Source organism: Mustela putorius, unplaced genomic scaffold (assembly GCF_011764305.1).
Source record: "Mustela putorius furo isolate JIRA1106 unplaced genomic scaffold, ASM1176430v1.1 tig00000738_pilon_pilon_pilon, whole genome shotgun sequence".
Lineage (NCBI taxonomy): Eukaryota > Metazoa > Chordata > Mammalia > Carnivora > Mustelidae > Mustela > Mustela putorius.
The window spans coordinates 6,210,177-6,233,250 of NW_025421463.1; the positions used below are offsets into that span (position 1 = coordinate 6,210,177).

General features: G+C 57.4%; 1 protein-coding gene and 1 long non-coding RNA gene across 3 annotated transcripts; one reads left to right on the forward strand and one right to left on the reverse strand.

Annotated features, from left to right (window-relative positions):
* Positions 1-4,207: 4,207 nt before the first annotated feature.
* On the reverse strand, positions 4,208-5,661 carry LOC123393083. Its single transcript, XR_006607809.1, has 2 exons — positions 5,467-5,661; positions 4,208-5,348 (listed from the first exon to the last, which is right to left on the reverse strand). It is a non-coding gene; the product is annotated as an uncharacterized LOC123393083 (long non-coding RNA).
* Positions 5,662-8,941: 3,280 nt separating this feature from the next.
* LOC101674184 (DNA dC->dU-editing enzyme APOBEC-3G-like) lies at positions 8,942-13,121 on the forward strand. 2 transcript variants are annotated; one of them, XM_045083845.1, is made up of 5 exons: positions 8,942-9,132; positions 10,260-10,398; positions 11,748-12,027; positions 12,482-12,597; positions 12,881-13,121. In XM_045083845.1, exons 1-5 carry the CDS (start codon positions 9,104-9,106, stop codon positions 12,887-12,889), a joined length of 573 nt encoding a protein of 190 aa, XP_044939780.1. In that variant the 5' UTR covers positions 8,942-9,103; the 3' UTR covers positions 12,890-13,121. The 2 variants fall into 2 exon arrangements, with proteins under 2 accessions (XP_044939780.1, XP_044939779.1); XM_045083844.1 differs by having other exon boundaries at positions 8,944-9,132; positions 12,878-13,121.
* Positions 13,122-23,074: the final 9,953 nt, after the last annotated feature.

Here is a 23,074-nt window from a genome sequence, read left to right on the forward strand (position 1 = left end):
GGACACACCCCTTCCTAGACTCGGGCTACTCATGCCACCCTCATGGGTATTGACGAAGGAGGAACTTCTCTGCCAGCGGTCACATCCCTAAGTCCTCAGGGTCAAGTTAGGTTTTGGTTTCTCTGCTCTGACAAAGGCCCTACCTGGAAGCCTCGAGGAGTGACCGAGGGCAGATGGGGTCCAGGGAGAGTCGGGTCCCTCTGGACAGCAGGGCCCAGCACGGCAGGAAGTGAGAGGACAGGTGTCCGGGCCTGGAGGAAGGTCCTGGCGCAGGACACAGTGCCCCAGAGGGAAGGCTCCCGGGGAGCCCCACCCTGGGTCGCCCTCAGCAGCCAGCAGGGGCAGGGCCAGGCCCAGGCTCCCCTGGACCAGCTGGGGGAGACCCCTGCACTCACTTGCACATAACAGGGGCGGGGGGAGGGCAGGAGCATCTGGTCTGAGAGCCTCAGCAGAGCCTTCAGCCCTGCACCTGCCAAGGGAGGAAGACAAACCCGGCTGAGCTGCCCTCAGGAGCCCAGCACCCAGTGGAGGATGGCAAACTGGCCGTGGGGCACTTGTACCCCGTTACCTGCAGGGGAAAGAGAGGCTCCCAGAGGGAATGGGGCGTGGCCAGGAACGCACAAGTGTGGAAGGATGCAGCGCTGTTGGGGGGATACAGGCCTCCAAAAGGGCAGTTCTCTTGCTCTGGGGTTGCCCTCAGGACCACAAGGAATGAGGGGGAATTTGCATTCCCGCCCTGAGCAGGTCCCGGAGTCCCAGCTGGCCTTGCGTCCCCTTGGTCGGCTCCTCTGTCCCACTGACTCCCCCATTCTGGCTTCCCCTAGAACCCACAGTCCTGGCCCAGGGCGGCCCCTCCCTGGGGGATGTGTCTGTCCTGGGGTTACCTGGGACAACTGGGGCCTGACTCACAGCCTCTGCCTGCACCGAGAGCCGCCGGGCTCGTCCCCCTCCCAGGCCGAATCTCATCCTGACGCTGGGAACCTCGACACTGTGTCCCCTTCTTCTCGGGCAGGCATCCCTGGTCCCGGAGAGATGGGAGGCTGCCCTCTCCGTACCTGCACTGAGGTTCCTCCCCTGTCCTCTATCCTCTAGACTCAGTCCCCTCTAGCCTGGATACGGTGCCCGGGGGGCCTAGGTGGTCTCCGGCACTTTCGCCCAGGACTCATACTTCCCAGGTCCTAGCCTCTGCACACAGCAGCCCCGCACACCCAGCCGTCTCCGACCCTCCTGACCTGGAGCCCTCATCCCTACCTGGACTGGGGCTGCAGAGACCAGACGTGGGCCCCTGAGGATTTCCCCGAGCCAGTCCCTAGCTCTCGCCTTCCGTGGTGGGGTGGAAGGGGGAATGTAACCCTGAGGAGCCCAGGCTTTCCTCGAGAACCCTCCGAAGTCTCTCCAGGCCCTCACCCTGCTGGGATGATCTCTACTGATTCCCGCACACCCTAAGTTTCCTTGGAGGGACCCCTGTGCACTAAGGCCCATACTGGGGGCAGACGGTGTCTCTAGGAGTACGGGGTCCTGCTGCATAAGCCCCTGGCCCTTGGTGGCCCTCAGAGGGCAGGGCCTTCCTACATCTGCCCTGCCTTCCCTGGGGCACCAGTGAGTAGCTGGAGCACCCATGTCTCTCTGGGCTGAGCCTGCATCACTGGGTCTCCTGACCAAAGGTGCCCCTTCAACCATGCTGCCACGTTTGGCGGGGAGACCAGTGGGGGCCCAGTGACAGGGAGGGCACTTTGATCCTGCCTCCCCGGGGGCAGACTCCCTACTAGGCTTGCTCCTCTGGCAGCAGCTCTGAGGCCTCCAGTTCTGGAAAATCCCCTGGTACCCCATCCTTCCCGGATCCCCTGACCCCAGCCTGTCCTGACCCCCCACCCTCATTGGGTGCTGGCCACTGCCACCTGGCTGCCTGCTCAGAGCCAGACAAGACCGGCCCCATGCGTCTCCATGTGGGGAAGTCGCCTTTGCAATAAGGCGACCAGAACACGGGCAGAAAGAGGATCCGTGTCCTGGGAATGCCAGAGGGACATCGTGGGGAACAAGGTTTTGAGTCACCTGAGTCTGGGCGATGAGGGCCAGGAGCTAGAGGGGACACTGCGTGGGAGTGGGTGGACCTCCCCTCTCGGTTCTCATGCCCCGGTCCTTCCAGAAGGACCCCTGCCCCGACATCCTCCCACCACCTCCCTAACCCCCCTGGAGCTGGACTCCCTGGTGCAGCAGAGGCGCAGGCACTAGTGTGGTCCCGGGCCCGAGCTCCCCGAGGCCAGGGGAGACCATGCTTTGGTAAAGGCCACAGCGGAGCCTGGTGGTGAACTCTGGGTCCAGGAGTCGTGCTCGACACCCCGGATGTGGCCATGACCTGAAAACACGCAGGCGGCTTTCCTCCGTCCCCGAGGCCAGAAGCAAGAGCAGGGCAATCGTGTCCCCCACGGGAATGACCTCCCCCTCCCGCAAGTGTGCCTCTGGACCACTGAGTGAACCTGTGAAACGATCCCTACAGGAATCCTGCTGAAATTCTCCCTCAAAGCGCGCCAGGGTCCCAGAAGGGAAGGGAGGACCTGGGTCCCTTGTGAGAGCAGATGTGTGTCCACCCCAAACCCCGGGCAGGGGCAGGCCATGCCAGGACTTCTCCTGTTCCCCTGTCAGGCAAACTGAGAACAGGGCGGTCTGCCCCAGCGGAGCTGAGACTGGGATCCCAGACACAGACTGAAGCCAGAGGGCCCCAGGGAGGGTGCACGCACCCCTGCTCAGTCTGAGTCTCTCTGGGACTTGGGGCATGGAAGGTCCCATTCGTGCCTGGACCCCAGGCCAGGCTGCTCTGGCTGAGGTCCCAACCCTGTCTCCTTGCGGATGGCCCCCAAACCCTATAGCCAGGGGCGAGGACAGACTGCCCATGCCCTGCCCAGGACGGGATAGCGTTCCCAGGCTCTGTCATGTCCTCTTTCCAGCACCTCTGGTTCGTCCCTGGCTCATGGGCAAAGTTCTGGGACTGGGATCCGGAGATGACAGGGTCCTGGGGTGACAGGGCCCTGGGCTAGGGACAGGTCTTCCTGGAACCTACCCTCTGAAGACACTGGCTGTGGGGACCCTTCCTCCTGTGGAGACTCTGTCCTCTACCTGGATTGCCCCCTCTGCCCTGAGTGACTGCATTGGGGATTTTTTGGTGATTTGTTTCTCCTGACTGAAGTAAGGATGGTGTCAGAGCCCAGAAATCAAAACCTAAACAGTGATTTCATGATGACTTTCTTCCAACAAGTACCCCTTGGGAAGTGTTGACATCCTCTGCTTTCCTGCCTTGGTGAGAATGATTTGGGTGTGTCTCAGAACCCCAAGGAAGTTCCCTTTTTTTTACATCACTCTGTGTGTGTGTGCGTGTGTGTGTGTGTGTGTGTGTTTATCTGTGATTCAGGGCAGCTGCCCAGGCACTGCTGTGTGCCAGGTCTCACGTGTGTTTGTATATATGAGACGCCTGAGTTCCCAGGACAGCCTGGTGAAACCAGGAGCTCAAATCCAGCATAAGCCTGTGGTCTCAGAGCCAGGAAGCAGTGCCACTGGCCCTGGGGACAGACCCAGCAATTAAGCAACATCCTGGACCCCTCTTTGACTCCTGCACTAGGTCTGTCTCAGTTCTGAGCACCTGCTCTGGGACGGAGTTCTGAGCTCTCCTTCTTGGTGGTTGTGTCTCTTGGTGGCTGCTCCTTTCCCCCTGGGCCCTCTCTGGGCACGTCCCTGGACACCCCATCCTTGCCCCTGCTCCTTCCCCAGGAACTGGCTCCCTCCTGAGTCTCAGGGTGAGCGCTGTGCTGAAGCCACAGCTCACCCTGCCCCCCGCCGTGTATACCCTGTGGGGCTGCTCGGGTATGAGCTGGAGGGGGCAGAGGACGGAGCGATGTGGGTGAATTGAATGAGTTATTAAACAAGGATAACCGCTCCATTTTTTTAAAATAACATCATCATTTGTTGAGGAATAATGATCTCAGACATAGTCTAAAACATTTGACATTTGGTTGGTCATTTAAGTGCCACAGCCATCCCCATGGTCCTTCGCTGACAAAGTCCCCGTGTTTCCGGGGAGAAGCCCGAGGCCCCTGAGCATGGAGAAGTCAGCGCTCAGCGTGAAGTCCAGCCTCTTCTGTCAAACATCCCTACAGAGACCCCATAGGAGAGACACCTGCGGGACCACAGGAGGGAGGGTCCAGCCAGGAGACTAGAGGGGGGTGTGGGGAACTGGGCTGCAGGTGAGGAGCATCCGCAGAGGCGAGCGGCGTGGCCAGCGCCGGAGAGGAGGGTGTGGAGAGAGAGCAGGGTAAGGGGCTTGCGTGGGGGACACCCCAAAGAAGGGGCTGGTAAGCAGGAGGGCTCAGAAAGGGGAAGGACAAACAGGGTCTCCAAATGGAGCACCACTAGGAACCGTAAACGAGGGGCCTCTCTCGGGCCACATTCACATTCGGGAATCACGGTTTCCCAGCAGGCGCCAGGGTGTTGGGCTGGCCCTGCCCTCTCTCTCGTCCTGGGATGAGACGTGGAGCCTGGAGTTGCGCAACCCTCTGGTCGCGGAGGAGAATAGCGGAAAACAAACAGGAAGGGCTGAGCTGGGGGAGTGGGGGGCCTGAGTTCTGACAGCATCCCCGACTTTATAAAATGGATATTTCCGTGCGACAGAGAAGGACACCCAGGAGCCCGGGAGGGAACTCTCGTTCAGAGCCGAGAAAATGCCTAGACGGCGTGTCAGTTACATTTTGGTGATTCGTCTCTCCTGAGAGCCCAGGATGGAGGCCAGACCCCTACTTCCCACCATGGAACCTCCTGTCACCCCCAAAGTATGTACACACACATGCACACACACACACACATGCACACACACACACACACGGGCACGCAGAACACAACAGTAGGCACAGGAAAAGGAGGGGGAAGATGGAGGAAAGGATCCAGGAGCTCACAGCCCCAAGGCCTACGGCTCTATCCCGAGGACGAGGGGCCATCAGAGAAGGGAGGGACAGCCGCTCTGGCCCAGACCAGGCAACTGGCCCAGCTTTCCAGAAGGCTCAGGTTGTCAGAGCCTGAAACAGAAACAGCCTCCCGACGCCTTCCTCGGAGAACTCAGAGGTGGGCAGTGGAGGGCCCCACAGGGTTCCGTGTGTCTTGGGAATGGCAGAAACTGGGTATGCTGGGCGCATCCATAGCCTTTTCCCGCCTGAATACCTGGGTCTCTCTGCAACAGGTATATGATGGTCAAGTGAACAATCCCAATATTACCAGTCAGTTGCCCCGCGAGCTTCTGGGCTGAGGGTCCGAGGGCAGAGCAGAGTCAGGACTCCAGCCCAGTCCAGGAGGAGGCCCGGAGCAGGCTGTGGGGAAAAGGGAAAGGGACACTGGGGCGTGGCTCACACCAGTGAGGTCCTTCTCCCAGGCTGAGGGGAGGCCGGACATCGACCTCTGTCTCCAGGCCGTGAACTTTGCATATACCTCACGTTCAGTGGGTCCCTCCTGCCGATATCCCTGGAACTTCAGGACACACTGCTATGACGAAACCTGGCGTCGCATTCACCTGTGCCTGAGCAAATCTCCCAAAACACCATGATCCAGCACCGATAATCCTACAAGACCGGACATGACGAAAGGGAACCAGCCCGGGATTACCAGACACACCCAAGTGTCTATCTGGGCTCAGACCAATGTCAGAATGTTGAAACTTTTCAAAGGGTAGTTGTTGGAAGAAACTCATCATGAAAACACTCTTTTGGTTTTGTTTTCTGGGCTCTGACACCATCCTTACTTCTGTCGCTAGAAGCAAATCACCAAAAAATCCCCAATGCAGTCACTCAGGGCAGAGGGGGCAATCCAGGTAGAGGACAGAGTCTCCACAGGAGGAAGGGTCCCCACAGCCAGTGTCTTCAGAGGGTAGGTTCCAGGAAGACCTGTCCCTAGCCCAGGGCCCTGTCACCCCAGGACCCTGTCATCTCCGGACCCCAGTCCCAGAACTTTGCCCATGAGCCAGGGACGACCCAGAGGAGCTGGAAAGAGGACATGACACAGCCCGGGAACGCTACCCCGTCCTGGGCAGGGCATGGGCAGTCTGTCCTCGCCCCTGGCTATAGGGTTTGGGGGCCATCCGCAAGGAGACAGGGTTGGGACCTCAGCCAGAGCAGCCTGGCCTGGGGTCCAGGCACGAACGGGACCTTCCATGCCCCAAGTCCCAGAGAGACTCAGACTGAGCAGGGGTGCGTGCACCCTCCCTGGGGCCCTCTGGCTTCAGTCTGTGTCTGGGATCCCAGTCTCAGCTCCGCCGGGGCAGACCGCCCTGTTCTCAGTTTGCCTGACAGGGGAACAGGATAAGTCCTGGCATGGCCTGCCCCTGCCCGGGGTTTGGGGTGGACACACATCTGCTCTCACAAGGGACCCAGGTCCTCCCTTCCCTTCTGGGACCCTGGCGCGCTTTGAGGGAGAATTTCAGCAGGATTCCTGTAGGGATCGTTTTACAGGTTCCCTCAGTGGTCCAGAGGCACACTTGTGGGAGGGGGCGGTCATTCCCGTGGGGGACACGATTGCCCTGCTCTTGCTTCTGGCCTCGGGGACGGAGGAAAGCCGCCTGCGTGTTTTCAGGTCATGGCCACATCTGGGGTGTCGAGCACGATTCCTGGACCCAGAGTTCACCACCAGGCTCCGCTGTGGCCTTTACCAAAGCATGGTCTCCCCTGGCCTCGGGGAGCTCGGGCCCGGGACCACACTAGTGCCTGCGCCTCTGCTGCACCAGGGAGTCCAGCTCCAGGGGGGTTAGGGAGGTGGTGGGAGGATGTCGGGGCAGGGGTCCTTCTGGAAGGACCGGGGCATGAGAACCGAGAGGGGAGGTCCACCCACTCCCACGCAGTGTCCCCTCTAGCTCCTGGCCCTCATCGCCCAGACTCAGGTGACTCAAAACCTTGTTCCCCACGATGTCCCTCTGGCATTCCCAGGACACGGATCCTCTTTCTGCCCGTGTTCTGGTCGCCTTATTGCAAAGGCGACTTCCCCACATGGAGACGCATGGGGCCGGTCTTGTCTGGCTCTGAGCCGGCAGCCAGGTGGCAGCGGGCAGAACCCAATGAGGGTGGGGGGTCAGGACAGGCTGGGGTCAGGGGATCCGGGAAGGATGGGGTACCAGGGGATTTTCCAGAACTGGAGGCCTCAGAGCTGCTGCCAGAGGAGCAAGCCTAGTAGGGAGTCTGCCCCCGGGGAGGCAGGATCAAAGTGCCCTCCCTGTCACTGGGCCCCCACTGGTCTCCCCGCCAAACGTGGCAGCATGGTTGAAGGGGCACCTTTGGTCAGGAGACCCAGTGATGCAGGCTCAGCCCAGAGAGACATGGGTGCTCCAGCTACTCACTGGTGCCCCCGGGAAGGCAGGGCAGGTGTAGGAAGGCCCTGCCCTCCGAGGGCCACCAAGGGCCAGGGGCTTGTGCAGCAGGACCCCGTACTCCTAGAGACACCGTCTGCCCCCAGTATGGGCCTTAGTGCACAGGGGTCCCTCCAAGGAAACCTAGTGTGTGCGGGAACCAGCAGAGATCACCCCAGCGGGTGAGGGCCAGGAGAGACTTCAGGGGGTCCTGGAGGAAAGCCTGGTCTCCTCAGGGCCTCATCCCCCCATCCAGCCCACCACGGAAGGCGAGAGCTAGGGACTGGCTCGGGGAAATCCTCAGGGGCCCGCGTCTAGCCTCTGCAGGCCCAGTCCAGATGGGGATGAGGGCTCCAGGTCAGGAGCGCCGGAGACGGCTGGGTGTGCGGGTCTGCTGTGTGCAGACCCTAGGACCTGGGAAGTATGAGTCCTGGGCGAGAGTGCCAGAGACCACCTAGGCCCCCAGGGCACCGTATCAAGGCCAGAGGGGACCGGGTCTAGAGGATGGAGGAGAGGGGAGGAACCTCAGTGCAGGTACGGGGAGGGCAGCCTCCCATCTCTCCGGGACCAGGGATGCCTGCCCGAGAAGGAGGGGACACGGTGTCGAGGTTCCCAGTGTCAGGATGAGATTCGGCCTGGGAGGGGGATGAGCCCGGTGGCTCTCGGTGCAGGCAGAGGCTGTGACTCAGGCCCCAGTTGTCCCAGGTAACCCCAGGACAGACACATCCCCCAGGGAGGGGCCGCCCTGGGCCAGGACTGTGGGTTCTAGGGGAAGCCAGTATGGGGGAGTCGGTGGGACAGAGGGGCCGACCAAGGGGACGCAAGGCCAGCTGGGACTCCGGGACCTGCTCAGGGCGGGAATGCAAATTCCCCCTCATTCCTCGTGGTCCTGAGGGCAACCCCAGAGCAAGAGAACTGCCCTTTTGGAGGCCTGTATCCCCCCAACAGCGCTGCATCCTTCCACACTTGTGCGGTCCTGGCCACGTCCCATTCCCTCTGGGAGCCTCTCTTTCCCCTGCAGGTAACGGGGTACAAGTGCCCCACGGCCAGTTTGCCATCCTCCACTGGGTGCTGGGCTCCTGAGGGCAGCTCAGCCGGGTTTGTCATCCTCCCTTGGCAGGTGCAGGGGTGAAGGCTCTGCTGAGGCTCTCAGACCAGAAGCTCCCGCCCTCCCACGCCCCTGTTGTGTGCAAGTGTGTACAGGGGTCTCCCCCAGCTGGTCCAGGGGAGCCTGGGCCAGGCCCTGCCCCTGCTGGCTGCTGAGGGGGACCCAGGGTGGGGCTCCCCAGGAGCCTTCCCTCTGGGGCACTGTGTCCTGGGCCAGGACCTTCCTCCAGGCCCGGACACCTGTCCTCTCACTTCCTGCCGTGCTGGGCCCTGCTGCCCAGTGGGACCCGACTCTCCCTGGACCCCATCTGCCCTCGGTCACTCCTCGAGGCTTCCAGGTAGGGCCTTTGTCAGAGCAGAGAAACCAAAACCTAACTTGACCCTGAGGACTTAGGGATGTGACCGCTGGCAGAGAAGTTCCTCCTTCGTCAATACCCATGAGGGTGGCATGAGTAGCCCGAGTCTAGGACGGGGTGTGTCCCAGTCATGCCAGCTCAGCCGGTTCCAGGAGCTCTGACAGCTTATAAGGCGCCTGGGTCCTTGATGAACACCCTGAGAGCACGGCATAGGCGTGACAAGACAGAGAAGCCGCAGACACAGAGCCCGACGTGGTGAAGGGACCGCGACATGGATGCCGGCGCAGAGGCCTGGGACAGGTAACCTCCCCTTGCATGCCCTCTGCTCCTGAGCCCCTCCTCGGGGCTGCCGGATGGGGACATGCCACTCCCTCGAGGTCTCCTCCTGGACCCCTGGGGGTCCCTGCTCTTCTTTGCCTGTTCCTGCTGGCCCGTGCTGCGCCCACCGAGCCCCGTCCGCTCATGCCCAATCTGCTTGTCCAACCGGCCTCGCCCGGGCTCCTGGGGAATCTATGGGAGTAGAGTCCTTGGGAGTCTATGCTTCCTGCTGGGGGATCCCTCTGAGCTGAGGGTCAGGAGGTCCCTTTCAGCTTTAAGATTTCAGGCCAGCAAAGGGCTTTGGTATTTTCATCCTTAGGGAAAATCCCATGACTATTTAAGAAGTCAAGGCTCCTGGGTCCTCTTTTTGGCAGTGGTCCTGCACGGGTGTGTGTGGGCCTGGTGCGCACTGTGTGGGCCAACCTTGAACCAAAGGGGAAAGCCCCAGGATGTCCCTCCATGCAGGGGAGTAGCTCCTCGGGGACAAGGATGGACAGCGAGGCCAGGAGATGGGATGAGAACCTACCACGGGCAGAGGGAGAGGACCCAGCAGAGGGTCTGAGCACCCTGGGCAACTCTGGGTATCCCCTGACAGAGCAGCGGGCAGGCCCCCCGGGAGCTCCCAGAAAGGGTCCCAGAGGGAGGTTGGGTGGATCCAACAAAGCCAGTGGAAACCCATCCTCTGTGGGTCTGGCCAGAATGTGGGGTACAGGGGAAAAGGGTGTGGGATACCAGCAAAAGGCAAGAAGCCCATGAGAAAGAGTTGAGGTGTTTAAACATTGAGCATCTTCACTGTTTTTTTAAAATTTTATTTATTTATTTATTTATTTGACAGAGGGATCACAAGTGGGCAAAGAGGTAAGCAGAGAGAGGTGGAAACAGGCTCCCTGCTGATCCCAGAGCCCGATGCGGGGCTCAATCCCAGGACCCTGGGATCATGACCTGAGCCGAAGGCAGAGGGTTAACCCATTGAGCCACCCAGAAACCCTGAGTATCTTCACTTTTAATGTAAAATCTCTCGTCTGTGCCAAACATCCCTCAGCAAAAGGACTCTCCATACTCCAGGGGGAGGCCACATCGTCAATCCCTCCCCAAACCTTTGTCCACAGGTTGGATGAGGACACCTTCATCGACAACTTCCACAATGCAATCTGGCTGCCCAGGACCTACCTGTGCTACGAGGTCGAGCATCCCGGTCAGGGATCCGGGATTCCTCCGGGCCAGGACAAGGGCGTCCTGCGCAATAAGGTGACCAGTCCAGCCGGACCCCAGCTCGCACGGCCTCCCCATCCTGGGACGTTCGCGGTAGAACGTTCTGGCTGGACCTGAGCGGGTCTCATCAATATTTCCCGTTCGGTCCCCACAACGGCCACCCCTCAGCCTAGTGTCAGGTGGGGACTGTTTCTGCTGTGGTTTCTTGCTTGGAGCCACACGTCAGAAAGCAGTCACACTGTCCCAGGGACGGGCACCACCTCCTCTTGTCACCGAATGACCCTCCTTCCTCGCCCACCCCAACTGCTGTGCCTCTGAGGGAGGGTTAGGACAGGCGAAAAGGCTTCTGGACAAGGGGTCAGCTTTTTCCCTGGCCCCTGCCTGGGGCGGCTGCCGGCCACAGACCCTGAGATCCGTTGGCTCTCGACGCTCCCCCTGCTCACCAGCGGGTACCCTGGCAGGACCCCTGCCCACTGCTGGAGATCCTGCCCAGGGCACTGCTCCCCACTCCAGCATCGCCCAGGGAGCCCCCCTCGGTCCCCAAGTCCCCATCCCACTCTGCCCAGATCTTTGAGTTTGCGCCGCTGACCTGACTTGCTCCAGGTCCCGGGCTGGCAATCGCTCCCTGGACAGGTTGCACCCATCTCCACAGCTCTGTGAGCCCCGACAATGACTTTCACCCCATGCCCAGGCGCCTGTCGGCTGGGTGCCCCTTCCCCATTCCTCCCTGCAGAGTGAGCCCTTCTGTGTCACCCGTGGGCTCAGCACAGGGTGAAGGCCAGGGCAGAAGCTTGCAGGAGCGCTGGTGCCAAGGTGGGAGTGGGGTTCGGTGGCGGTGGGTGAAGACAGGGCTGGATCCCTGCGTGGAGGAAGCCTCCACTGCCAGGGCACCAGGCCAGGGAACTCGGAGCTCCCCTGGTCCCCCTTTCCCTTTCCGGGGGCTCTTCTGCTGCTGTCTGCACGGCCCCGCTAGGTGAGGGTCCTGAAGCCCCTTCCCTGGGGCACAAACATCGAAACTCCGTGGTCACGCTGACACGTAATGTAACGCAATCTTTTCAAAGTCAAACTTGAGGCAAATCCCATGATAAGTGAAATCTCAAGAATCTGAAGAAGGCCCGGCAGGTAGAGCAGGATGCAGAGCCCGAGCGACAGAGGCCGACGCAAGGTGCTCCGGACCCTGAGAACGTGCCCTAGTGGGCCTGTCAGCCAGTGGGGGGGAGCCTGGAGCCTGGGAACACTGCAGGGAGATCCCATTCGGCTCCTTCTGAGAAAGGCTCCCCCTGCATCTTGTGCCTGAGGCCAGGACCTCCCTGCCTCTCCCTGGTGCCCCCTCCCCCATGTTCACCACCAATGACAGAAGCCTTTCCTGCCTCTCGTGTGCCCAGAGTGCCCGGTACCCCATGCTCTCCCGCCATGCGGAGTCCTTCCTGCTAAAGCAGATCCAGTCCTGGAACCTGGACCCGGAACACCAGTACCGGGTCACCTGCTTTCTCTCCTGGAGCCCCTGTGCTGATTGTGCCCAGCGTATGGCTGAGTTTCTGGGGGACAATAGCCACGTGAGCCTGAACCTCTATGCCTCCCGCATCTACAGCGTGGGACAGTATGAGCAGGGGCTGCGCACCCTGAAGAGGGCTGGGGCCAGCATCGCCATCATGACCGCCAGGGGTCAGTGTGGGCCTCCTGCAGGGCACAGGGGTGGTGGGGGGAGGGTAGGGAGAGGCCTGGGGGGGGTGCTATGGGGGAGGACAAGAGTAGTGTCCCTAGGGGTCCCCCTGTGGGCTGCGTGCGGAGGGGAGGCTCGGGTGCCTGGACAGCAGAGGACAGCAGGGTCGCTGAGAAGAGAGAGGTCAGCGCAGGACAGGCGTGTGCCGAAGGGCAGGGGGGAATGGTGGGTGGGCATGCCAGGGAGACTGGGGTTTGCAGGAAGAACGGAGGCCAGGCTGGCTGAGGTTCCAGCCAGAAGATAGAGTCCCGGGGTTGGGGGTTCAGGGAGTGCCCCAGAGGGGAGAGAGCAGGGGTGCAGCTAGGAGGGACACAGCCTGTCATTGAGATTCAGACCTGAGGTGGCGCCCAGCCCTCCCCGGAGCATGGCTCATGTCCCTCCCCGGCCCCCCTGCAGAATTTGAGCACTGCTGGGACACCTTCGTGCTCCACCAGGGAAGAAGCTTCCAGCCCTGGCAGGGTCTGGACAAGGAGAGTCAGAAATTCTCTGAGACCCTGCATCGCATTCTCCAGGTGAGGCGCCTCCCCCCTCCCTGCCACCTCCCCTGCCCTCCTCCCTCCGCTCCACTGCCTGGCCTCCCCCTGCCCCTCTCACAGCCTCCGCTGGGTTACCTGCTCCCTCCTGGGGCCATGCCACCCCTCCTGCCCCCTTGGAGAGATTCCTCTGCTCCCTCACCCCCTGGGGCCCCTTCCCTTCCCCATCTCTGGGGCTGCCAGACCCCTTCTCTGTTGCCCCCGCCCACCTGTCTCACTGCCCGCCTGTGCCATGCAAGTCCCCGGTCTCCTCCCTCAGCAGGAAGCCTGAACGATGGACTTCAGTCTCCCCAAAGACCACGCAGGGGAGGCCTCTGTGACCAGCAGAATAAAACACTTCCTCCCAAGCCATGCAGAGCTGCTCTCCACCGCCCTCCAGATCGATCCACGGAAACCAGCAAAAGGCCATGAGCCCAAAGAAGTCCTCTTGAAAGAAAAATCTGAGTAGATTTACTTGTCCTGGAAAATCTACCTTAAGTTCAAATATACGGGTTAAGATCATACTCATCGCTGTCAGAAGAGTTTTCCGCTTTTAGAGAAGTGACGAATTGATTTCAAATGCAGAGATCTGAACGCCAATATCAAGGATCTTGTACCAAAGGTTTTCTCTGGAAACGTGTCCCAAGTCCAGAGAGCCACAGGCAGATACCTCTCCCTTCCAGGGGGGCCCTTCAGCGGGATCACACCAACTCCCTCTGTTGGGAGAAGAATCTGCTAAGCCTGACTTGCTGGGGGTGGAGGGTTCTAGAAATCAGAAACCGCCCCCCCTGCCAACCAATCCTATTGTCAGGGACACTGATTTGAAATGACAGCCTTGCTGCAAGAGAATAGAAAGAAGGAATCTAAATACTGGGGAGGGACCCGCACACCTGAGGTTTGGGGCAGTGGGAGGTTCTCCAGTCCTCACCCCTGGTCTGCCCTGGGGAGGAAGCCAGAGGGAGGGGCTTCCCTGCTCAGCAGCTGAGCTCTGCCCCTTCCTGACACAGGGCACCTGGGGCAGAGCCCCCTGTTGGGGCCCACACAAGACACACAGCAGGGCAGGACCCCCACAGGCCAGGGTCTCCCTCCCCTTGCTCTCCGTGGTGTCCACACTCCCTGAGGGGAGGCCTGGCCGCTGGTGGGTGTGCACGAGGCCTTCCTGAGGCCCAGAGCAAGTCCGCAGTCCGTCCTCACAGACCCGGCGCCCCGTCAGGGCCCAAAGGGTGTCCTGCCTCCCAGGCTGACTGAAGGGGCTGGGGAGAGTCCTGACTCAGCTGGAGACAAGGGAGGGACGGAGAGGCAGGGAGAGAGCCTGTGGCCCCCGGGGTGGGGGGGGGGAGGGGCTCAGGCAGGGAGGGCTGCGCCCCACAGGGAAGGAGCTGGTGGAGCAAAGGGACCAGGGAGAGGGTAGAATGGAGAGGAGGGGCCCAGGGGAGGACAGGACCGAAGCAGCCTAAGGACAGGGCGCTGGGGGAGAGGGGCTGCCCGCCAGGGAGAGCTGCCCCCGGCTGTGGGGCTCCGGGCTCTCTCCCGGACACAGGAGTTGGGGAGCTCAGGCTGCTGTGAGCCCCTGCCCCTGGCCCTGCCCCCCGGCTCCCCTCCCAGCACCCGTCTTCTCCTGCTGGACTCCTGGGGCCCCAGTGGCAGCCGCCCCCAGACAGCAGCTCCTCTAGCCGGCGTGACTCAGTCCCGGGGCGGGAGAGAGAGGGAACAGACCGGACAACCTCGGAGCCTGTGCGTCCTTCAGTGGACAAGAGCCATGGCCGTCCCTGGACGGTGGCAGACGGGAAACCCCAGAAACAAGGTTCCCACCGGGGGTTCCTCTGGAGACCCTCTTGTGCTACAGAGGGAACAAGATGGGCCTCCAGGCCTGTCACTAGAGCAGATGCAGAGTGACCGGGACTGGGCGGGGCTGTGTGACTGGTCGTTGTCCAGGGCTCAGGGCAAGGTGTGACACGGTTGTCCCCCGCACACAAGATGATGCTGGGGACCCTCAGGCCACAAATCTTCCCTCGCCTGTCCTGCCCCTTCTGGCTCCCAGCTTGAGCAGCCTGGCACGGAGGAGGCCGAGTGCGCGGGCATCGGGGGGCCTCCCCAGAGCGGAGAGTGGTGAGGACATGAATGCATGCAGTTTGACCAGCATAGCCAAGTCTGAGATGCCCTGTTCGAAAGCATAAAGGGGCTCCTTCTGGAAGAGGAAGTTAGACAGGCTCCTACAGGAAGCAATTACTTTCTGGAAAGGAAGCCCACTGGCCCTTTATTTTCACAGACAGAACTTTCCCAAGGACCTAAACCACTCCCCTGTCTAACACTAAGCCCACCGTTAAGACGCTTTCTTATCGTTTCCTTAAACCGGGCTTTAAATAGGACCCCACGGGAGCACCCAGTGGCCATGTCCGGACTTGAGAAAGAGACCCAAGACAGCCGACCTAGGACTCCCCTGTTCCCCCTTTCTTGCCCACAGTAAGGTTCTGGAAAACCAGTGACCCCTGACTTCCAGCTCAGACTGAGGAGGGGCCAACAGTCAGGGAGGGAGACGGGCACAGGCCTGGGAGCGGGGTCGGCCTCTGTCCACGGGGTCCGCTGCCCTGCACTGGAGCCCAGACTGTGTCCGCATCTGCCTGCCCCTTTCTGCCCCCGGCCTGTCATACTCGCTGCCCCAAGTCTGAAACCTGTCCCAAAAGGAATGCTCACTCTTCAGATCCTGGGGGGACAGCATCGATATTCAAAAGGACACACGATGTTCTACGTGGGGAGGATCCCCGGTTCACTGGATCCCACAAGTCCCCCACAAGCACGTGTTGCGTGGGTCCCAGCATGCAGTGTTCTCAAGGAAGCCGCTGCACTGAGTGTTAGCGGTCGTCGGGTATTGTAGGCAGATGGCCAGAGGAAATCCCCAGGAACCGGATGCCGAAGCATCTGTCCAGTTGGGCAGACATCCCTGTGACATGCTGCTTGGAAACCCTCTCCCACTGTAGGCTGAGAAAGGCCCCTGGTGAACCCCCCCCACCCCTGGCCCTGCTGCATCTGGGGGTCCTGGTAGGGGAGGAGCAGGACCCCCCCTCCGCCTGGGAGCAGATCAGCCCCAAACCAGGTCCTGGCCTCTCTTCTGAAACAAAATCCCTGTGACACTGAGCTCACATCACCATGGAGGAAGGCCACCTTCCACATGGGGTCAGCAGCGTCACCCCGTTAGACATCCTATGTTGACCACCTAAGCTGCCCCCTAACGGAGAAGGGGTTTGGGTTGGGACCCATGGGGTCCGAGGCCATGGGCAGGGAGGAAGCCCAGTGGCCATGTGGACAGAAGATCAGACCTGAGGCGGGGGCCCTGGGGACAGTCATCACACATAGGGGGCCTGAAGAAGGCAGTAGGCAGCTCCTGGGTCTCAGGGGTGACCGTGTCCCCAACTCCACCAGAGAAAAGCACGAGATGTGCCCTCATGGACCACCTGAATTCAGGGCTGGGCAGCCCAGGGGCCACTGGCAAAGGCCACCAAAACTTCCCAGGCTGTTCCCACTGGTTGGAGACACAGAGAGGAAAAAGCACCACCCTCAACTCCAGAAAGCCCTCTGCACCTTCTTTTGTCCTGCCCACCCCCGGCCTCCAGCAGCCAGATGCCCCTAGAAAACTTTCTCTCTCTCAGACAGGACACGGGTGTCACAAGGCTTACGTATGTTACCAGCCATGCAACTGGCCAGTGGTGGCCATGCGGCTTCCTACAGATGTCTTCCACAGCCAGGCACCAGGCGGGGACAGGCCAAGATACGCCCAACGGGCGGGGAGAAAGTGCAGCTGGCGGGGCCCTTCCCAACCCCATACCTGTCCTCCCAGCATGTGTAACACAGTCGTGCTGGCGGCGTGCGGTGGGCACAGACAACGAGGAAGGGTGCCCTGTCCTGAGTCGTCCCCTCGGCTGCAGGGCCAAGTCCAGATTGCGGGGTCCACGGGCAGACAGAATGGGATCTGTGGGATGGAGAGGTGGGGTCCCGGGTCCTCCCCTGTCTGCCTCAGACTGTGAACTCCTTGAGGGCAGGACGCTGCCTGGCCCGGCCTTCCATCCCTGGGTCCCGCTGTGGTGGGTCCCTGAGGCGGGGCTCCTGGGTGCTGTTCAGTGGCTGGGGGACACAGGGAAGGACTGAGCCAGACTTGCCTTCCCTGTGGGCGGGAATCTCGCCATGTGGAAATGGAGCACACGTGCTTGGAGAACATTCTGGGGTAGCTGGGAGCACACAGGGGCTGCCGGGTCCCATGGGCCATTTCCCGGAGTCCTGGTTCCAAACCTGCCCAGAAAGCCTACGTTCCTAACTTGAGCACAGACAGCCCTGCCTGAGGACTTTGCAGCCAGGACCCTACCTCGGGTCATCCCCGCAGATGGACAGGGGCTGGGACCCGGCAAGGGGGTGGCACAGTGGGGTGGGGCTTTCGGGGTTCAGCGGTCTAGCAAGGGTGGTGGGGAGTGACCAGTCAGCCCCCAGGAGGAGGATTCTGGCTGTGGTGAGTGTGGGGGCAGGGTCCCTGGAGAGAATTACAGAGTCCCTGTGGGGGCGAGGACGCAGACAGGGGGTTTGTGTGGCAGGGCGGCTTCTGCGCCCTGCAGGGAAGGTACCTGTCTCCTCTCCCACCACAGAGCTCACAGGATGCCGAGAGGACTCAGGGACCCTAAGGAGGCCTGTGAGCCCTGGCCTGGCCTGCCCCCAGGTGCAGGAAGGGTCCTGGGCCCCGTGCCCCCTCTGCTTCCCATGTCCCCCTCACTGGCCCTTCCTCCCTTTGGGGGAGATGCTCCTTTCTGTCGGTTTTCCTTCTCCCCCAGGCTCCTGCTGCCTCTTTCTAGTCCCTGTGCTCAGTTCCGCTGAGCTCTGTTGTCCCTGGTCCCCTGTCCCTGCCCCCCCCCAGGGTCTCCCTTCCCTGCATCTCTGCCCCCCTCAGTCCAGGAGCGGGGCATGGGGAGAAGGGCGGGAGGCGGAGCCTCTGCGGAGACCAGAGTTGGGCTTTTTCTCCTGCCACATGTTCCCCAGAGCGATTTAAACCATGTTTCCTCCATGTCCCCTGTGTTTCCTATCACTGCTCTCTGCAGGGGCTTAACCTAAAGCACTTTTTCTTGTAAGATCATAGAGAAAAGACCAGAGATAGTGACATAAATAGGCCGACCCCTCCGCAGAGCCAGGATGGCATTTCTGGGCACCTTTGGGCTGTCTGCTGCAAGTCCCCCACAGCGACGCCGGAGCAGGCAAGGCAGCCGAGTCTCGCTTGGCCTTGGGACGGTCCCGGGAACATGATGATCACTTGTTCCAGGATGAATCTGGTTCTTGTTTTGTTCTGGAGCCCGGTCTCCTGCAGTCGCCCCGTTCCTTCCCCCACAGTGGGGAAGACAGATGACAGATCGATGGATAGATCAGGAGATCCAGTTGTGGCAGCGAACGGCTAAGGAGCGAGCAGGCAAACATGAAGCTAAAGCAGGCGGGGAGACTGTTTCCAGCCTGTAAATTTGGGGAAGGAGCATATGGACGCTCTTTCTATGCAACTTTCTGTTAAGTTCGAAATAAAATAAAATGTTTAAACAAATAAAAAATAAAATTAAAATGTTCGCTCTCCGTAGGAGGTCATACGGATCCTTTTCTGTCACAACTTATGTCGGGTCTTTAAATTGCCCACAACAAGTGAGTGTGGTTTTTACAGCCGCAAGAGTTCGTCAGGAAGAAAAGTCTCCCGAAGCCGTCCTCAGACAGAGCCGTGGTGGCCCCGGGCACGGGAGCCACACACAGAAGCCACGTTCCCCCAGACAGGGTGCGCTACCGTCTTTCGGTCTCCTTGGATCTCCTGAATCAAGAATTTTGCTTCCGTGTTAAACACTTCAAGGTCCATGAAGAGAGCATTGCCCTCTCTAGGACTCTACTCTCGTGGCCTCATCTAATCTTAAAGCCTCCCAGAGCCCTCCCTTCCCGATACCATCCCACGGGGAGAGGGATAGGCTTTCAACATATGACTTTTAGGGGGACACTAAGATTCAGTCTGTGACATTCCCGCAAGATCCCCAAAGACTTTCCAGAACGATGACCCCCGGACGGATTTGAGCCTTGCTCCCTCTCCTCTGGAAGTCGGGGAGGGGTGGGGCGTGGCAGGCAGTGGGTAGGTCTTTTGAACAAGGGGGAAGTTTGCATGACAGTTGAGGTCCCTCACCCTCAGGCAAGACTTCCAGTTTCTTGGAAAACCCATGCAGAACGCACAAAAGACACAAAAGTTCGGTCCCGAAACTGCCCAGGTATCAGCTGAGCTGCTCATGAAAAGGACAGAGGGGGGACTCAGATCCCAGATGGACTCCCAAAGCTGACTTTCAAAAGGTATGTGACCCCCAACTGTCCACTTTCTAAATAGGAATGGTGAGGGACAGCTGAGCCAGGGAAAGTGGATGAGGGGGGCACTGCCGACAAGGAGCAGAGTAGAGCAAAGACAGGGAAGGGAGTAGAAGCAGGGTATGGCGGGGGATGGCCCGCAGTCCCTGACCCTGCTGGTAGGTGACCTACGAGCTAAGAGGGGTGGAGATGGGACTGAGTTGGCATGGAAGCCAGGACACAGAAGGCCTTTTTTTTTTTTTTTTTCTGACCATGGTTTAAAAAAAAATGCAACACTAAGTACCTTGGTTTTTTTTAATTTTTAAGATTATTTATTTATTTATTTGACGGACGGAGATCACAAGTAGGCAGAGAGGCAGGCAGAGAGAAAGAGAGAGAGAGAGAGGAGTAAGCAGGCTCCCTGCTGAGCAGAGAGCCCAATGTGGGGCTCGATCCCTGAGCCCTGGGATCATGACCAGAGCGAAAGGCAGAGGCTTAACCCACTGAGCCACCCAGGTGCCCCTAAGATTTTATTTATTTATTTGACAGAGAGAGTGATCAATAGTAGGCAGAGAGGCAGGAAGAGAGTCCGATGCAGGACTTGATCCCAGGACCCTGAGACCGTGACCTGAGCCGAAGGCAGAGGCTTAACCCACTGAGCCACCCAGGCGCCCTGAGTATAGTGTTCTTAACTGGACAATTCAATGGCATTAAGCACATTCACATGGTTGTATAATGATCCGTACTGTCTCTAGACATTTTTTGTTATCCCAAACTGAAACTCTGTTCCATTACACGCTGTCCCTCCCTATCTCCTCCCCTCAGCCCCTGGCAAAATGTCATCTGGTAAGGAAACCTGTGGGACAGTTTCTACTTTGTGTCTGCAAGTCTAAATTTACAATAATGAATTCTGTTCTGTTTTTTTTTTAATTTTTTATTTAGAAGGCATGTAGGATTGTAAAATTAGCTACCCAATTTTATTCAGCCACCATGCAAACCCACAAAAGACAGTCCCAGCTTTGCAAATTTTTGTAGGATTAGGATAGTAGACACTATCTGCCACCTACAGTAGTTTCAACTCTTTTAGCCTGAAATTTCTGACTCATTCTCCAAAGAAAATGAAATCCCTTTCAGGTCTTTCTTCTACTTTTGCTAGACTGGGCTCTAGAAGCTTCAGGAGCTAGAACCACAAATTCAGAGTGTGACAGTTGTGAAACATTCTTTTGCATACACGAACAGACTTGAAAATTTTGCAAGTTGCATTGATTAAAGATAGGCTGTCTCTTAAATGGAATTGAAAAAGCAATCCTGACCCATTTGGTCCTGCTCTATCCAAATGACCAAAGACTATTCTGTAACACGTTTTTACTTTTGGGAGATGGCAAACATCAATCTTATGCATATGATACATGTCAGATTAGTAGTTCAAGCGTAAATAAAATGGGATCATACATTACTACTTTTAAGAATATCATGTACATGGGGCGTCTGGGCGGCTCAGTTATTAAGTGTCTGCCTTCGGCTCAGGTCATGATCCCAGGGTCCTGGGATCAAGCCCACATCGGGCTCCCTGCTCTGCAGGTAGCCTGCTTTTCTCTCTCCCACTCCCCATGCTTGTGTTCCCTCTCTCGTTGTGTCTCTCTCTGTCAAACAAATAAAAAATCTTTAAAAAAAAAAAAAAAAACCATGTACGTGATAAACCCCCAAGATAAATCTTGTGATGGTTTTTTAGGTAGAAAAAAAATATGGTTTTTCCACTGCTAAGGTAGAGATCTTAAAGAAACCCAAGGGATTAATGGGAAAAAAACCTTAGTCCACTAGACATTGATAGCAAAGACCATGTAGGATTTAAAATGTCTGTTTTTTTAAAAACATCCCGGGGCAGAACGTTCCACCGTTTGTGGGGCACTGTACTCCCCCAATCTGTGGATTAGTTTCACTTGAATTAAGAACATCAAATTAAAAGAAAAAAATCCAGGGGTAATCTGCATGGCTCGGTGGGTTAAAGCCTCTGCCTTCAGTCAGGTCATGATCTCAGGGTCCTGAGATCGAGATCCACATCGGGCTCTGCTCAACAGGGAGCCTGCTTCCTCCTCTCTCTCTCTCTGCCTGCCTCTCTGCCTACTTGTGATCTCTGTCTGTCAAATAAATAAATAAAATCTTAAAAAAAAAATCCAGACTACATACTTTCTGTACAAAGAAAAATAGCAGGTTTCTGGATGACAATATTTAATCATACTACGTGATTTAGAATGAAATCATGTCTTTGGTAAAAAGTTACTTTCTACTTCACTCATTTGTTGATTGCATTCACTTGTGAACTAAGGTTTCTATTTAGCTCGGTTGCATTTATGGCACAAGATCTCATTTTCAAAACAGTGGCACCAATTTCCCTGAAGTATAAACAACACTCAATTTTTAGCAGCCATTGTGTTTTTTAAAAGGTTAACAACTTGTAGAACAAAATGTTTTAACTATATTTACTTTCTACTTTCTACTCACTATTTACCAGCTATAATATTGAAAAGAAGGGCCCCTGGGGGGCTCAGTTGGTGAAGCTTCTGCCTTCGGCTCAGGTCATGATCCCAGGGTCCTGGGATCGAGTCCCCCATTGGGCTCTCTGCTCAGAGGGTACCTGCTTCTCCCTCTCCCTCTGCCCTCTCCCCCCACCCCAGCTCGTGCTCTCTCTCTCAAATAAATAAATAAATAAATAAATAAATAAATAAAATCTTTAAAAAATATATTGAAAGGAAGAATAATCTACTTCCAGGGTGATCTTTCTCGCTCTCCCATTTTACCTCTTACTCAAGGGATTTTCCAGCCCCCTCATTTTGAACCTGGTTGGAGGAAGTGGAGAAGTTTCTGAAAACACACCTGTGTATTTTGGATGGGATTCTGGATTTCAAGTGAGTATAAAGGCAAATCAAAGACAAAGAAATCCTGAGTTCATAGTATGTGCACCTAAAGCTAGGCATGTGAGAAGCAGTACCTATCAAGAACCCACAGAAGATGAGGCATTCTGAGGTCCCTATATGGGCAATATTAGATTCTGTAACAATGGGATAGCAGGAACTTAATCTTTTTTTTTTTTTAAAAAAAAAAGTCATTTGTCAACTAGTCAAGCAAACGACACTGACGGCCACTAGTAATTGCATCTCAGGATGAAAACTGCATTTTGTTAACAATGCCTCCCTGAACATCCCCAGCTCTGTCCAGAGATACTTTGTTAAATTATCCTCTTTTTTTAAAAGATTTTATTCATTTATTTGGCAGAGAGAGATCACAAGTAGGCAGAGAGGCAAACAGAAAGAGAGAGAGGGAAAAGCAGGCTCCCCAACGAGCAGAGAGCCTGATGTGGGGCTTGATCCCAGGACTCTGAGATCATGACCTGAGCTGAAGGCAGAGACTTAACCCACTGAGCCATCCACGCGCCCCTAAATTATTCTTTTTTAAAATATGTATTTATTTCTCAGAGAGAGAGAGAGAGGGAGCAAGTGAGCGCACAAGCAGGCAGAGTGGCATCCAGAGACAGGGGGAGAAGCAGGTTTCCTGCTGAGCAAGGAACCCGATGTGGGACTTGATTCCAGGGCTCTGGGATCATGACCTGGGCCGAAGGCAGTGGCTTAACAGACTGAGCCACCCAGGCGTCCCAATTATTCTTGATGTAGTAGAGGACATAATCACAGCAGGACGCTGGTGTCAAACTACTGCTTCTTGTGAAAACTGGCACAAAGGAGTTGGCAAATTCCTGAAAAGAGCAAATTAAATCACTTGTCAAAAGGAATACTGGACAAGATTAAACTAGCCCAAATCTGAAATTTGCACTAAATTAAATTTAAATTGTGACCCTATGAAACAAGTTTTGGAGTAGATGTGAAATTTCCTTAGGCTCCCAAATGATCATTTTCACCAATTTCCACCCCAGAAGGCGCTGTGGAATACGCTGATGCCATGAAAGAGGAAATGGAAGATATGTACCCACAAGTTCAAGTGGGTCTGACTTTTCGAAGCCACCAGGAGAAAATAACCCACAGACTGATGTCAAATGGACAAAACTCATCTGAATGCTTTGGGGGGAAAATGACAACCGGGAAAACACAAGGTGGAGGGAGCAAAGTTAGGGTTCATCTAAAATCTTTAAATC